Source organism: Phodopus roborovskii, unplaced genomic scaffold (genome assembly GCF_943737965.1).
Source record: "Phodopus roborovskii unplaced genomic scaffold, PHOROB, whole genome shotgun sequence".
Classification (NCBI taxonomy): Eukaryota; Metazoa; Chordata; class Mammalia; order Rodentia; family Cricetidae; genus Phodopus; species Phodopus roborovskii.
This window is the reverse complement of record NW_026126645.1, coordinates 10580278-10597409: the sequence shown is the minus strand read 5'-3', so window position 1 is coordinate 10597409 and position 17132 is coordinate 10580278. Positions and strand designations below refer to the sequence as shown.

At 48.9% G+C, this 17132-nt stretch overlaps 1 protein-coding gene across 1 annotated transcript in view; it reads left to right on the top strand.

Moving 5' to 3' along the window:
* Positions 1-9829: 9829 nt before the first annotated feature.
* The window catches only part of Disp3 (dispatched RND transporter family member 3), a 30081-nt gene continuing 22778 nt past the window's right edge, over positions 9830-17132 (top strand). The window contains exons 1-2 of the mRNA XM_051173695.1: positions 9830-10802; positions 11734-11953. Coding sequence (XP_051029652.1) covers positions 9830-10802; positions 11734-11953 — 1193 coding nt within the window. The remainder of the gene's footprint in view (positions 10803-11733; positions 11954-17132) is intronic.

Sequence of the window (17132 nt, the reverse complement as noted above, 5' to 3'; positions counted from 1 at the left end):
ATGAGTCTTGATGGGGTTGAGCTGCAGAGTGGACCCCAGTGATAAGAGTGACTCCAAAACTAGGCAGCATACTTAGAGATTTTAAATTTTTATTTATGTGTATGAGTAGGGTTTTTTGTTTTTGTTTGTTTGAGATAGAGTTTCTCTGTGTAGCCCTGGATGTCCTGGAACTCCTCTGTAGACCAGGCTGTCCTTGAACTCACAGAGATTCCTCCTTAGTTTGCCTCCTGAATGCTGGGTTTAAAGGGCATACACCACCAACATCCAACTGTGAATGAGTGTTTTGTTTGCATGTATATATGTGAAGCACACGTGTGCTCAGTGCCCAGAGGTTGGAAAAGGCCATTGGATCCCCTGGAACTGGAGTTATGGACAGTTTGAGCCACCATGTGGGTGCTGGTCCTCTGTAAGAACAAGTGCTCCTAACAGTTGAACCGTCGTCTCTCCAACCACTGGCAGCAAACTTTGAATATTTGCTACTCAGGCCGCATTCTGTAAGTTTGGTCCTCATGCTCACCTGGCAACAAATGGCACTTATTATGTCCATCATAAGGGTGGGAAATGGGAGGCACAGAGAGGTGAAGTGGAAAACAACCAAGACAAGACTTGAACCAGGCCAGCTGATGGCAGACCACTATGCAAGGACAAAGTTCACAGCTTGGCCTTTGCTGACATCATTGGCAGAAGGATACTCAGTGATCTGGGTAGTTTTTATGTCTGGCTCTGGACGGGGACTGACCACTTGCCAAGCAGCCAAACAGACCACTTTCCAGATGTCCAACTGACAGGATACCCTTTGGCTTTCATTCAGGTGGTTCCCAATTTCCATCTCTCATAGACACAGTTGGGTTCCAGGTCCCTCTAGACAGAGTAACATCTGAGAATCCCTGGTTGCAAAGCCTTGTTTGAAAACTCAGCTGTGTGGTTTCACAGAAACAGGATACTGGTTTTAGTTCTTGCCTGCAATCCGAAACTGAGAGAAATGAAACCAGAACGAAATCAGGTTTTAGAAAAGCATCAGTCATCAGATGCAACCCTTCTGGTTTGGCTGGGGGTAAGCACTGCAGTGGCAGCTGCTGCATGCTACCTGCAAGCCCCTAGCAGGTCTGACAGGACTGGAGCAACCCATCTGACGTAACAGAACTGGAATCTGCAGTAAGCAAAGACATATCAGAGTTGAGAGATATTCTTGGACACCAGTAAGCTTGAGAATGGATCTAGGGTGAGAAGGCTGATGAATCCTTTGGGAAGAAGAATTTCAGGCACTTCAAAGTCAAGACTAGGATGATTTAACAAAATAACAGTCCATTTGTATAGAAAGTGCCAATAATGTGGGATGGATGCATGGATGAATGGGTACATAGATGGTTTCATGCCTGTATGGATGAGTAGGTGGGTGGGCTGATACATGGATGGATGCATAGGTAGATGAGTGGTTGGGTAGTTGCATACATTGGTGGGTGGATAGATAGATGGATGGATGCATGGATAGATGGATGAATAAGAGGATGGATTTATGTATACATGGATGGGTGAATGCATGGATAATTAGATGGATGGATGCTTGGATGAATGGGCAGGTGGATGCATGTCTGGATGAATGGATAGATGCTGGATGCATGCATGATGGATGGATGCATGGATGAATGGGTGGGTGTATGCATGTATGGGTGAATGGATAGATGCTGGATGCATGGATGGATGCATGGATATATGAGTGGATAGATGCATGCATGGGTGAGGATAGATGATGGATGGATAATATATATACATACATATATATATATACATACATATATATATATATAACGTACGGCTAAATGCATGCGTACATGGATGAATGGTTGGGTAGGTGCAAACATGGCTAGGTAGATAGATGATGTATGAATGCATACATTCATGGACACTGGAGAGGTGGTTGCACGGATAGATGGATGGAAAGGTGGATGGATGGATGGAACTTGGTAATTAGGGCTTTGATTTGGTGGGGCCAGGTCCCAGACCTGACAACAGGAAGGGACTATGTTTCCCTCTTTGTCTTCAAAAAACTTCCCTTACTCCAGGAAGAGTTGCCCTGTTACTAGAGGTGGTTTTAGAGTCTGGCAAGCCTGCAGAGGGATCTTTGTCTCTGGACCAGAGGCAAATTCCTCTCCTGGAGGGATGTACAGTAAAGGAAACCAAGTCTGAGTCTAGGGTCAGGGCAGGGCCTGCCACTGGGGGATGGGAGCAGCTGCTTTCCCACTGCCACCAATTTAGCCAGGGGCAGCATTTGAACGGAATCCATCTGGTTTGTTTACCGCCCTCACCTGCCCAGAAGACTAAGTGTATTGCTTCTCCCTCTGCTATCCTCAATCAAGACATGCCTAGATTCCTGCCGCCTCTCATAGCTCTCTTTGCCTTGAGGTGATGTGGAGCCAGCAATACCATCGGCTCAGGACAAGGAAAGATGATCTGATCCTATGAGCTTCATTCTCTCACTCCATCTCCTGCCCCCTCCCCATTCTGAAGGCCCCTCAGTTATGGGGTTCCCCTGGCCCCTATGAATCTCTCCAGGAGAGAGATGCTAATGGGTGCTATGACCTCAAGATCTCAGGGAGTCAACAGCCTCCTTCCCATCTAGCTCCATCTAGCCCTTCTGCTACCTCCTACATCCTGGCCCTTTGGAGACTCTGGACGGCAGAACTGGATTGCCTTTGAAGCTCATTGGATTCCGCCTTCCCATTTGATGAAAGTGCAAATAGGAGACAGGGGTGGGACTTGGTGATATCTTGCTGAGAACAGGTGGCATGGGTCCTGGAGAAGGGACCGTGTGGCCTTAGTGGGTCTCTCTAGATCTTAGCCCCGGGGCCATGAATCTCCCCAGTTTTTATGATAAAAATCGCAGAGCTGAGGGTGGTCTCTTGAGGCTCCACTCTCCATCTAGAGCGCTCGACCCCAGCTGCTCAGCTCTGACTCACTCCTGCCTGTCTCAATAGGCAGTGCCATCATCACCGCTTGGGCTGAGGACAAGAGCAGTGGCAGACTCCCAGCCTGCTATGGGTTCTGAGCCAACCTTAAGTAAGGAGAAGTACTAGACTCTCCTCCAGCACTGACCACACTTCCTCCATGGATGCCGGAACTGTCAATCAGCAGTCACTGGGAAAAGCCACTGACTTGGGCACAGACAGGAGGACTCATCTGGACACCCTCAAAGAAAAGCAAAATGTCCATCTCCAAGGCTGGAGTCTTCATTCACCTCTCTCCTGGGGCCCTGCTGTCCTGCTGTCCCAGCTGGGGCTCAGCCTAGACTGTCACTGGAATGACTCAGGGGTAGACACTGGGTGTGCACACCAGCCACAGTACAGTATACGCATTTGAATGCACACTCCAGTGAGGATCATGCGGGCTGATTTTAGAGCCCAGCATTTTCAAATATGTCAAACTCAAGTAAAACCTAACAGCGAGAAGTTCAGGCTCAAATGAGCCCCTGTAGACTTTTAAAAGATGCAGCTTTCTGCTTTCCAAATTGGAAATCATTCCTTGGGGTAGAAAACACGATACCAAATGGTCTGCAAGCTGGAAGCTGCTGTAGAGTCTCAGTGTCCGAGTCTCCAGGGTTGAGAGGATCAAGGGTGTACAGGAAATGGCTCTGGCTTGGGTACATGGGGCCTGGGTGGCCTCTACCATTCCCCTCTCTCATCCAGTACTGGTTTACTTTGTGCTTTCTAAGCCTGGGGGTCAGAAGCCCCAAGTTCTCAAGGCTAAGTGCTCTGTCCTATAGATCTCACCCCCCCAACCCAGAACCAGTCACAGTGCTCCCCCAAGGCTGGAGCACCCTGCTTTAGACTCCAGTTTATCTTACAACTTCTTTATCCCCCCAGCTTCTCTCTGGGAGGTCTTTGGCCCTGAAGAGTCTTGCCACATGCTTGGGCTCATGGGTGGGGTCTGGGTGTATGGGAGACCTTTCCCAGAACTAGGCACTGAAAGGTGCCACCTGCTGTGTTGTGTCTCCGGGAAGCCGATGGCATCTAGCACATAGCTACTGGCTATTTGGCTGTCTCCGCAGCATATTGTGATGTTATGGCATTGTCCTTGAGTGCCAACTCCCCCTACCTTGTTACACAGTGGCTTGGGACCAGGGTAAGGGGCAAACCTCCCTCAGCACTCAGATCCCTTTCCACTATTTCCCCTCACTTAGATTGAGATGACTCCCCATCACTGTCTGGGGAGCTGCTGGCCCCAGAGACCGTAGATGACTTGTTCTAAGTCACACAGCAGGTCTGTGGCAGGCCAGGACCGTTCTGCTGTTGCTGGTACCCATCACTGTTTTCCTTCACCACCCCCACCACCCCCACCCCCACCCCCCACCCCCACCCCTGAGTAAGCTCCAGGAAGAGCTGCCTGGTACAGGGAAGCAGGAGTGGTTTTTACATATTTGCTAATCGGGTCTTAGAGAGAGAGGAGCCCTGAGCTCATCAGCCAGGAAGGAATCCAATTTGGCTTTTATAGCCCTGGTTATTCACCCTCCATTGTGGGCTCTTTCTCTTTTTTATTAACCCAATCTTCTAGGGGCTATGGATCTGCAGACTGCTGAGCCCCAGGGGTTCCGTCTCCAGAACCGCACATGGCATTCCAGGCAGTGGCCAGAATGTGATGGGAAGGGGTGACAGGGTGGGCTTCCTGGAACCTTCTGACCCTCCCACCAGGAATATCTGGGAGCACGTTCTAATTTCCGTTTTCCGTTCACGCTGCTAGTTACATTAAGCTTTCTTTGTTTTATTCTCTGTGACACTGAGGCTGCTTTAAGGGCTCCAGAGTCTGGGCTGATTGATGGGTCTGGGAAGAGGCCTGAGCTGCACAGGTAGGAGAGGAGAGGAGAAAAAAACAGGGAGAGGAGGAGACATCAGTGTTCTTCAGGCAGCCAAGCAGTGTGGCTAAAAGGATGGCCTCTGCCTCCAGCCTGCAGGAACTCCATTCAACCCTACCCTGCAGGCAGCTAGCTGCCTTGTGAGCTGAGGGCAGATGAGAAGTGGTATGAATTAGACGAGCAGGGCCAGAGAGATGCCTCAGCAACTAAAGGCTCTTGCCTCCAAGCCCGACAACCTAAGTTCGGTCCCCAGGACCCCATGTGACAAAAGGGGGTACTGACTCCAACAAGGTGTGCAGATCTCCTTACACATGCCTATCATATGCACAACCCAACAAATAAACGAAGGTAATTCTTAAAAAGCACATAGTGCGTGGTGGTGAGCATCCCACCCTTTTATTGAAGGAGAAACACCCTGCCCTAAGCACGCAGCTGGTGGCAGTGCCAGGAACTGAACCCAGGTCTAGCTAACTACATAGCCTGGACTGCTCAGCTTACCTTTTGCCCCTGCAATCAAGCCATGGTTCTTTGAAGCCTCTGATAACCTCTTGTCGTCAGGGGACCGGTTCTGTCCCACTGAGCCCACCAGAGGGAACCGCAGAAAGGAAGCAGCTTCTGGGTCTTGATGTGAGGCTTCTCTGGGGATTCTGGGACAGTGTTCTGGCTGATATACTGCCCAGGGCAAAGCTTGTTTGCCTGATATATATTGAGCTGTTGGGTTTACGAGTCAGTGCCCAGTTTCCTCACCAGCTGTCAGCCTGGGAGGACGGCTGTCCTTCATCTGCTCCATCTCAGCAGCCTGCCCTTCTCTGAGAAATGAGGGGCTTGCTCAAGCTTACCACAGCCCCACCCCTTTCCTCTTCCACCCCACCCGTGCTCCTAATCAGTAAGGCCAGGTCCCTCTGAGCCAACAGAACAGAGCACATCCCATGGGGGGAAGTCAGCTTGCCCTGGGGATGAGCAGAGAGATCTAAGTGGGTCTTTCTGGAGGAAGAATGAAGGACTCTGAGAAACACCATCCGCCTTTGTCTAGAGGTCTGGGGGGGGGGTGATGGTGGTGGGGAATTCCCCAACTAGGATCTGGAATTGTCTTTTTTTTTTTTTCCTGCTACTGGGGTTTGAACCAGGGTCTTACACAGGCTAAGCAAGCACTCCTTGCTGAGCTATGTCTCCAGCATAGGACCTGGGTTTCCTGGGAGAAAATTCCAGAACTACCCTAATATCTAGTTGCTACGGTAGGGCTCCCTGTGTCAATCTCTCTTTCTGTCTGCTCACCCCACCCCCCTTGTATTAGAGTTCTCTAGTGAAATGGAGCTATTAGATATATATATATAGATATCAGTGTTCCGTGTGAATTTTTTTTCTTCTGTAAAATGGGGCTGCTCACATTCCTTTGTTGCAAAGCTGGTGTGGGGCCATTGGAGGATGGATGAAAAAATCCTGGTGGTATGGTGGACACAGAACTAATTATGATGCTATAATTATCTTAACGGGTGTCGGAGATTCCAGCTAAGCTATCCAAGCTTTGGCTTCCCCCCATGTGTGTGATTTTGCCACTTTGAGTGGTTAAGCTGTCATCAGTCTCCTGGAGTGTTCAGGTCACTGGAAAAGGCTGGGGATGCCAGGCAACAGGCATGTGGTGGGGCACCGGGAATGCAGGACCAAGACTCAGGACAGTGACGCCTGTGAGTGTCTGTGATCTTCTCTTCGCTTCCTTTTCTTTTCCTTGAGCTGGATTCGTAGGGAGGCAGACCCACAAGCAGGAGAGAGACACAGTGTCCCCACTCCAACATGACAGCAGAGTGGGACCACTTAATTCAAAGTATCTCAGTCTGAACTTCTGCCCCAAGCTCTCAACCCCAAAGCGAGGGATTCTAAGGGCTCTGAGCTGTTCATGGACCAGGGCTGAACCGAGGAAGCAAAACACACCGAGTCAGGGAGAAAAAGCTGATTAGCTCCTAATTGCTGTTAAATTATATATATACATATATGTATTTTAAGTAGGATCTGCATGTCTAATGTGAGTTTTTGATTACATTTTAATAGTCTGGCTGGGATGAGGGAATGAAGAAGGAAAGAGTCTGTCATCCCTGGCTATAAAACAGAGAGCTTTGGCTTGAGCCTCCTGCCTGGGTGCTGTGTGGGGACAGGTAGGGGCCCTAGACTGGTGTCTGCACTGCCTCCCACCATAAGTCTCTATCTTGAACATCATCTCCAGACCTGCTTGTCCCTTAGGGCTGCTGAAAAAAATACCCCAGAACCTGGTGGCAAAATAGGAAACTTCCAGGAAAGAATCCTGGCCCCAGTGCTGCTAGAATGGCCTTGGGTATCACAGCCCTGCTCACCGGGGCTGTTTTCCCATATGTACGATAGAAGCCCTGTATTTGATATATTTTGCTTTGCTTTTTTGAGGCATAATTTTATATAGCCCAAACTGCAGTGGAGCTAAGGAGCTAAGGATGAGGTTTAAACTCCTGATCCTCCAGCCTCCATCTCCTAAGTACTGGGATTAGGGGTGTGTACCACCATACATGGTTTATGGATGCTGGGAATGGAAGCAGGGGACTCGTGAGTGCGTGGCAAGCTCTATACAGCTGAGCCACGGCCACGGTTCCTTTGCTAAGGTTTTATGTGCTGTGATTTACTTCCCTTTCCTTTCAAGACTGCTCTCTCTGTCTTGAGGATACCAGGCGTGTCCATACCCCTGGCCCAGTGTTGCACGTTCTTACTACTATGTCCTGTACCCAATCTTCTTGGAAGCAAGCCCTCTCCCCCACCACACCACCATGTACATTATCATGACTCTTTGAAGAGGTAAAAACAGCTGGTAAAATATTCACGTGAGTACATACGTCACACACACGCATGCACATGCATGCTATTTTAAAGTAATATTTATTTATATGTTTTAAATAGCATTTACTTCTGATTCTAAAAGTGAGGCTATACCTGATCATTGCAGAAAATTTGGAAACAGACAAGCATAAAAGAGAAAATAAAAATCATCCATAATCCTCCCAGACAGTGATAATCATTCTCATTGGGTTATATTTAAAATACATACATATGGATTTCCTTCCCCACCGAACCCCCTGGTTATAAAATGGGATTTTGCTTCCAATATGGCTTTGGGTCCCAGCAAGACTGGCCTTGAAACTGGTTGCATCACTCAGGCAGGCATAGTAGTTCATGACTGGCATCCCAACACTTTGGAGGCAGAAGCAGGAAGATCAGGAGTTCAAGGTCATCCCCAGCTATATAGAAAGTTTGAGGCCAGCCTAAGTCACATGAAACCCAGGGTCAACAACCACAAGGGCAGAGCTGGAGAGATGACTCTGTGGCTGAGAGCACTTACTGCTCTTGAAAGGACCTGGGTTCAGTTCCCTGCACCTACATCAGGGACTCACAACTGCCTCCAGCAAAGCCGATGATGTTTGACCTCTGTGGGCACTTGCACCCACATGATGCCAATAAACTCTCACACTTTCACATAAATACACACAGGGAGTGTGCTGTCCAGATGGCTTATGAGGTAAAGGCAAGCAAGCCTGCGAGTTGAGTTCAGTCTCTGGTGAAGGGCAGGGCTGACTTCCATCAGGCTGCCCTGGACATTCTCTTCATTTTGTCCTTCTTTCAAGTCTTGGACCCAGAGGGTCCCCTCAGCCATCTATTTCTTCTCTCTATTGCATCTGTCTCTCCTCCCTTTATTCCACCCTCCCATCTCGCTCTCTCCAGGAGTCTATTGCCTTACTCCTCCCCTCCTCTCTCTTCCTTACTGTCTCTGGACCGCCCGGGTTGACCCTCTAACCGGGAAATGCTCCAGAGAACGGCAGTGGGGAGAGAGACATTCCCCATTCCCATTGCCTCTCTGTCTGATGTCTATCTGGGTTAGAAGTCTCCCTTCATCGAGGTGGCAGGCAGTCCCAGCGACACTGAAGGTGGCCTTTGGGCCACCCCGTGGGAGTCCTCACATCTCTCTGAGAGATGCCTAGCCCCTGCCTGTGCTCAGAGGGCTGCCGTTTGCTGGAGCTGCATATTAAGTGGTCTAAGCCTGACAAACAGTGGCTGCAGCTGCAGCGTTCAGGGAGGGGGTGGGGATATACTGAGGGCCCTGTGGCAGACACCTAGTCTTGGCACAGTCCCCTGGGCATTGGCCAGGAGTCTTACAATCTCCAAAGGGGGACAAAGGGATGTGATTGCCTGACAGACGATACTTAACAAACTACACAGACTGCAGAGCTCTTCCACCTCTGACCCCACACTCCTTTGAGACAGGAATGGCTGCCTTCATTTTATAAGTTTAAGGTGGCTCCTGGTCTCGCTGGTGTTCCAGTTGCCAGGATCCAAACCAGGGCCAGTCTAATTCTGGAGATCATTTTTTTCTCCGTCTATTCTGACAACTCCTGAAGGTGCTTTACGGTTGCTTGTTATACCAACTAGTTGCTATGGAGCCACATCTTACATTGGCCTTGAGTTCTGAAGTTGGACAGTGAATGCAGCAAAGATTGAAAAAAATCAAATGTGCCAGAAGTCTTGGCTGGCCTTTATACATCAAAAGAAATGTTTTTTCTGTTGCCATTGCCTTACAGGTCTCTTTGTTGGTTATTTTTTGTTTGTTTTTGTTTTTGTATTTTTATGCACATGGCTATTTTGTCTGCATGTTTGCTTGTGCATACGTGCATGCCTGGTGCCCCCTTAGAGTCAGACACGCTGCAACTGGAGCTACAGGCGGTTGTGAGTTGCCATGTGGGTACTGGGAACTGAACCCGTGTCCTCTGCGAGAGCAGCCCAATGCTTGTCTTGAAAGCCATGCTCACCTTGCTAGGTGTGATGATGGGAAATAACAATGTGTTTTTCATGGTAGATGCACATAAGGCTTGGGTTCTTTAGAGCCTAATGAGCTCATGGTGCCTTTTTGTGGTACCCAGGCTGGGCGAAGCCTCCCCTCTCAAGGCTATTTACCCATCCTTTCCCCCCTAGGCTATGGACTCCGAGGATGACCCCCTGCTGCAGGATGTGTGGCTAGAAGAGGAACAGCAGGAGGAGGAGACTTCAGGGGAGGCCTGCAGAGGTGTTGCTGGGCCAGGGTTACCCTCAGGAGCACAGGGCTGCTGGCGACGATGGACACTGCCCTCCCGGCCCCCAGCCTCAGGGTTCTGGAGCATCCTGGGCTGGGCCTTCACCAACCCCTGCTGTGCAGGCCTGGTGCTGTTCCTTGGTTGCAGCATCCCCATGGTGCTGTCCGCCTTCATGTTTCTCTACTACCCGCCCTTGGACATTGACATCTCCTACAATGCCTTCGAAATCCGCAACCATGAAGCATCACAGCGCTTCGATGCTCTGGCCTTGGCCCTCAAGTCCCAGTTTGGATCTTGGGGGCGCAACAGGCGGGACTTGGCGGACTTCACCTCCGAAACGCTGCAGCGCCTCATCTCAGAGCAGCTGCAGCAGCTGCACCTGGGGAATCATTCACGACCCTCATCCCGGACCCCTCGCTCAGCTCCGAGGGTCACCCCTGCCACTCAGAGATCAGCATCCAGTCCGAGTGAGCGACGTCGACGCCAGGCTCCATCCCCGGGGGACCAGGCAGCCAACCAGAGCAGAGCCCGTCGGGGTGCCTCACGTTGGGATTACTCGCGCACTTATGTGAGCGCCAACACACAGACGCACGCGCACTGGCGCATTGAGCTCATCTTCCTGGCTCGGGGAGATGCAGAGCGCAACATCTTCACGAGCGAGCGCCTGGTCACTATCCACGAGATCGAGCGAAAGATCATGGACCATCCGGGCTTTCGGGAGTTCTGCTGGAAGCCGCATGAGGTGCTCAAGGACCTGCCTCTCGGCTCCTATTCCTACTGCTCCCCACCCAGCTCGCTCATGACTTACTTCTTTCCCACTGAGAGGGGAGGCAAGATCTACTACGACGGCATGGGCCAGGACCTGGCGGATATTCGGGGTGAGCATGTGCACTTAGGGCACAGGACTATGCTGAGTTTGGGCATGGCCAGCGGGCGAGGTGTCAGTGGGGTGTGCAGCTGGGATTGGATGTGAAGAGGGAGTGGGGGAGAAAGCGACAAACTGTGGGATTTGGGGAGTTAGGCTGAGTCCGGAGAGAGAAAGCGTGGAGAGATTCTTGGGGATGGGGTTGGTTAGAGAGGGCCTGGAAGGAAGTGTATCTTCGTTGAGTTTCCATTGCCGTGATAAAACACTCCGACCAATTTAGAGACCAAAGGGCTTATTTCATGTCACACTTCCTGATCATGGCAGGAAGTCAAGGCAGGAACCTAGAGGCAGGAACCGAAGCAGAGGTCATGGAAGGTCACTGCTTACTGGTTTGCTTGCTCAGTGTTCTTTCTTAAGCACCCTAGGACCACCTGCCCAAGAAAAGCACCGACCCCAGTGGGCTGGGTCCCCTTCTGTCAGTTAACAATCCAAGAAAATGTTCCCACAGGCTTGTCTACAAGCTATCTGATGGAGGTGTTTTCTCAGTAAAGGTTCCTCTTCCCAGATAACATTACCTTGTGTCAAGTTGTCCCACCCATACACAAAAACAAGCAAACAAACCTAACCATGACGAAGAGGAGGGTGAGGGTGTCTTGGAGGTGGGGCTTGAGGAAGGTTGGGAGTAGGGCTTGGGTGGAGGGAGGGCACAGGCAGGTAGGACTTCAGCAGATGGAGTTACAGGATTACAGGCTTGGAGTTAGGTGGAGTTCAAACTGGAACCAGAGCATAGTCCTAGTGGGGACAGTCTGATCAGGCCAAGGAGGCTCATGCTTGGGAAACTATAGATTCTCCAAGTTGTGTGTCTGTCGAAGATGTTGTAGTGGGCTGGCTGCTGCTGGTGGGAGCTGCGCACTGAGCTCTCTGGGTTTCCCTGCCCCCTGCAGGCTCCCTAGAGCTGGCCATGACTCACCCCGAGTTCTACTGGTACGTGGATGAAGGCCTCTCTGTGGATAATCTGAAGAGCTCCCTCCTGCGCAGCGAGATCTTGTTTGGAGCACCGCTCCCCAACTACTACTCAGTAGACGATCGCTGGGAGGAACAGAGGGCCAAGTTTCAGAGCTTTGTGGTCACCTACGTGGCCATGCTGGCCAAGCAGTCTACTAGGTAGGAAGTTCAGCCACCCACTCTGTGTGCCTGCCCGTGTGTACCTGTGCGTAGGTAACAAGGAGCCTTGTATGCCCCAAATCGCTTTCCCCATAACCTCAACCCCAGGAAGTCTTTACCCCCAAATTTGAGCAGAGTTGGGCACATAATCTGGTCCCTCTGAATGACCTATTTTCTTAATTGGTGCTAATGATTAGTAGACAGGACAGCTTTGAGGGAGGGAGACAATTCCAAATTGTCCTGGAGGATTTGGGTATGGTTAGCCAGAGAAGCAATTCCTTTCCTCCTCTAATATCCAAGGAGTCAGGGGGCAAAATCGCTTCATTTCTCTGGGCCTGAGTGTCCTTGTTTGTAGGATGAGGCCGTGGTTCCTATTACTCTGGTCATTAAGAAGAGATCAGGATTGGAGATGTGGCTTAGCAGTTAAGAGTGCCCAGTGCTCTTGCAGAGGACCTGGGTTTGGTTCACAGCACCTCTGTGACAGGTCACAGCTGTCTGTAATTCCAGTGTCAGGAGATCCCACAAACTCTTCTGCCTTCTGCAAGCACGTGGCATGTGCATGGTATGCACACATACACACAGGCAAAACACTGATACATATAAAATAAAACAAAATTTTAAAAGAAGAAGAAACGCACTGGGGCCTGGGGAGATCGGCTCAGTTGGTAAAGGGACTTGCTGTGCTGATCTGTGTTCAGATCTCCAGCACCACATAAATCCCCAGAATAATCCCAGTCACAGGACTCTTAGACCTTCAGGCTTACAAGCCCTCTTTCAGACCTGTGGGATTTCCAGGGGGGCTGTGGGCACTGCAGAGCTTAAGCAAGTCAGGGCTGGGTAGATGGCTCAGTTATGAAGTGCTTGCCGTGCAAGTACGAAGACCTGAGTTCAGTCCCCAGTCCATGTTCGAAACCCGGGTGTGGTGATGTGCATTTGTAACCCCAGTGCTGGAGAGGCCTGGAGTCAGGGAGTCCCTAGGTCTCACTGGCTGGCCAACCTAGCCAAATTGGTAACCTCTAGGTTGAGACTCTGTTTCAAAAACCAAGACTGGGGCAGGGCTTGGTGGTGAAGAGTGCTCTTCCAGGGGACGTCCGTTTTCCTGCACCCACATCAGGCCACTCACACCTAACTCCAGCTGCGGGAGATCAACTGCCCTTGTGGCCTCTGTGGTTACTTGAAATCCTGTTCACAGACATGAACACATACATGTACATAGATTAAAAACAAACAAAAAACCCTTTTTTAAAGTGGAAAATAACAGGAAACACTCAAGGTTGATCTTTGACCTCTGGTCTTCACACACACATGCACCAGACCAACACATGTGCATATGCAAGCAGACACACACATACATACACACAGAATTCAAGAGGCCAGCAAGATGGTTCATTGGAACCTGACACCACACCTGATGATCTGAGTTAGGTTCCTGGAACCAGTATGGTAAAAGGAGAGATGACTCCCATAAGTTTCTTCTGTCCTTCATGTGGACACCATAGTATGCACATACACTACACTACACACACACACACACACACACACACACACACGTTTAAGAAAGATATAGTTTGGAAATGGGCTTGTTTCTGGCTCACTTCCGAAAGCTCACCCTCAACAAGGTGCCTGGAACCACTTGGTAAAGATTACTCTAAAGAATGAATGAATGGATGGATGAATGGTTGGATGATGGGTGGATGATGGATGGATGATGGATGGGTGGACGGAAAGATGATGGAAGGAAGGATGGATGGGTGGATGATGAATGGATGCATGGAGAATGAATGATGGAAGGAAGGATGATGGATGGATAGGAAATGGATGATGGAAGAAAGGAAGGAAGGATGATGGATGGAGAATGGATGGTAGATGAAGGAAGGAAGAAAGGGAGGATGGATGGGTTGGAGATACCTCAAGGAAAGGTAGCTGAGAGATGCTGACTGTGGAGGGCTCTTCAGATAGCAACAGTTACCTCTGCTGAAATAATTCAGCTCCTTAGTTCAAGGCTTTGCTCTGGCATTTCCTAGCATGAAGTGGCAGCTGGGGCCCAGAGGACTTGATTTTAATGCCTTCTTTCAGACTCAAAAAATCCCTTTTATTCTTGTATTATTGGTGACCCAAGAGGCAAACACACCTGACTTAACACAGAATTACACGAATCATCACTTTTATGGCTTCGCTGATGACACCAGCGACTGAGAACAGTCCGTTTACTGTTCTCCAGCCTCGTGTGGTTTTGTTGTGTGTGTTAATTGTATATACATTTTAAACCCCATAGCCCATTCTGTCTTGCAGAGCCTGTTCATTGCTGTTTATCTTCGTATTTACCTTCCCTGTTGCTCCTCATGCTGTCTGCGGTTTCAGGCTCCCCTCTGGGACCACCTCCTTGTGTCTGAAGAATTCTTTGTAGTATTTAGCTTTGCTGCTGGTGACTTCTGTTTTGTTTGCCTGGAAAACATCTTCATTTCACTTTCATTTTTCTAATCTCCTTCACTTGGGTGGTGTTCCAAATTGACAGCTGTGTTTATTCACTGTTTTGAAGACGCCACTCCATTGCCTCGTGGCTTCCATCATTTTTTGTAGAGAAGTCAGCTGCAAATCTTCCTTGTTGCCTCTTTAGTATTAAAACTTTTTATTACACTTGTTTATTTTGTATGTGTGCATGTGTGGGCACCTGCGTGCCGCTGTGTGCATGCGGAAGCCAGAGGAGGCCAGCTTTCAAGAGTTTGTTCTCCCCTGCCACTTACGTGGGTTCCGGAACTCTTGATGTCAGGTCTGGCAGCAAACTCTTGTCTGTCCATTGTTGCTCTCTTAAAATGACTGGTTTTCCTCTCCTTTTAATTTGTTTATTTTTTAAATGCATATTTATTTTCCTTTTATGTATATCTTACCTATATGCATTTGTGTGGATTGTATGTGTGTTGTTCTGCCACGTGAGTGCTAGCAATTGAAACCCAGGTCTCCTACAGGAGCACCAGTTCCCTTAACCATTGAGTCATCTCTCCAGCCACCCTTCCCCATAAGACACTCTGTAAACACTGTATAAATTTACATACATACAATAAATGAGTTTTTCTCCTCAAGGGAAAAATTACCTAATTTGTCAAAGTAAGAAAGTCAGAGAGCTTTTCTTCTTGGTTATTATGTATGAGGTTAAGGAAATAGAAAATTTGTTGAGGTGTAATTGGCACAGGACCAACTATATATACTTACATTTTAGTCCTGGCACATCCAAGCATGTTTCCTTGTGTCCACTGACAGCCATCCCAGCCTGCATCCTGCTTCCAAGCTGCTTTCCAGCCCCAACCCTAGCAGTCACCTCCAAGTTTTTTGTTTGTTTGTTTGTTAACTTTATGTGTATATCTATCTGCCTGCCTGTATTTAAACACACCACATGAATGTAGTACTCTCGGGCCAGAAGAGGACGTCAGTCTCCCTGGAACTGAAATTACAGTCATTGGCCAGCTCTCAGGCAAGTGCCGGGATTTAAACCCAGGTCCTCTGCTAGAGCAGGCTCTTAACTGCTGAGCCATATCTGCAGCCCCTACGCTCTGCTTTCTACCATCATATATAGACATTGCTTTTCCAGAATTGTATATACATGGTGTCTTACATTCTATTTTGATGGAACTCACTCATTCCTTCTAGCTCATTTGCACCCATGTTTTACCATGTTTCAACAATACAACACTGAGTAGTATTCCATTGTATGGAGACCTTGTTCATCTGCTTACTCATCAGTGAATGTTGGTTTTGCTTCCAGGTTTAACCACTGCAGATGAAGCTCCAGTGAGTGGTGGTGTATAAGTCTTTGTGGGGACAAATACTTTTCACCTAAGAGAAAAGCCTCATAGTCAAACGACTGAGCACTTGTGGTGGACGTATGTTTAACTTAGGAGACTTCCGGAGTTTTCCAACTTTGTGTCCCACTTGGTGTTCCCATCAGTGGTGTGTGAGAACTCCAATTCTCCCACACCCCAATAACACTTGCTGTCACGTTCTAATTTGCTTCTCTGTCACTGTGGCAAATACCAACCCTAACCAACTTGGGAAGGAGGGAGTTTACTCCATCTTACTCTTCCAAGTGTCAATCCACCATGGAGGTGTGTGTGTGTGTGTGTGAGAGAGAGAGAGAGAGAGAGAGAGAGAGAGAGAGAGAAACTGGAGGCAGGAACTGAGGCATACAGAAGCCATGGAGGGACACAGCGTACTGACCTGCTGTCGGGCTCACATTCATCCACTTTTCTTATACCTCCCAAGACCACGTGCCCAGAGTGGTGCTGCCCACATCGGGCCTTTCCATGTCAACAATCAAGGAAACACCTAAGCACACAGGTTAACAAGATGAGAAATTTCCTCAGTTGAGGTTCCCTCTCACTCCAGTGTGTCAGATAGACAAAAGTCAACCAGCACATACAGAGAGCGCAGTTGTTAAACTATTCTCCATTTAGAAAGAATGGAAGAAAGGAGGGAGGGAGGACGGAGAGACATACTGTGATCACATTCTCCCCCCACTCCCCTCCTAACTGCTCCCGGATCCACCACCAACACGGCACTCTAAATATATTCATTCTCTGTCTTTTGACCAAGTGTGAGTTTCCTACCTTAACCACTGTCTTCTTGAGCCCATTTTTTTTTTTTTTTTAAATTGAGTTTTTCCATTTCATACTATGACATTCATTTTGGGGTTGCTTTTGAGCATGGAACAAGATACAGGTTGAGGTTTATTATTTTTTACGTGGGCATCTGTTTATCTCCGGGCCATTTGTTGGAAGGGCTCTTCCTTCTTCGTTGAACTGCCTGTGTACCTTGGACAGAAACTTACTGTCTATGTGTGTGTCTGCTTTTGGACCTTCTGTTCTACTCATGGATCTGCTTCATACCAACATTTGTTTGGGTTTTTGGGTTTTTCTATTTTTGTTTTGCTTTTTCCTTCAGTGCTAGGGGTTGAGCCCAGGCTGTTGCACATGCTAGGCAAGCACCCTACCTCTGAGACGGATTCTGAGGCAGGAGGATATTGGTTCATCATTGTGCTGCGGAGTGTGTTCAAGGACAGCCTGGATGGTTTAACAAGACCCTGCCTCAGATTAAAAAAAAAAAATTAAAAATAACTGAGGCTGTAGTTCAGAGGTAGAGAATGTGCTTAGCAAGCATGAAGCCCTAGGTTCAATCCCAAGTATCA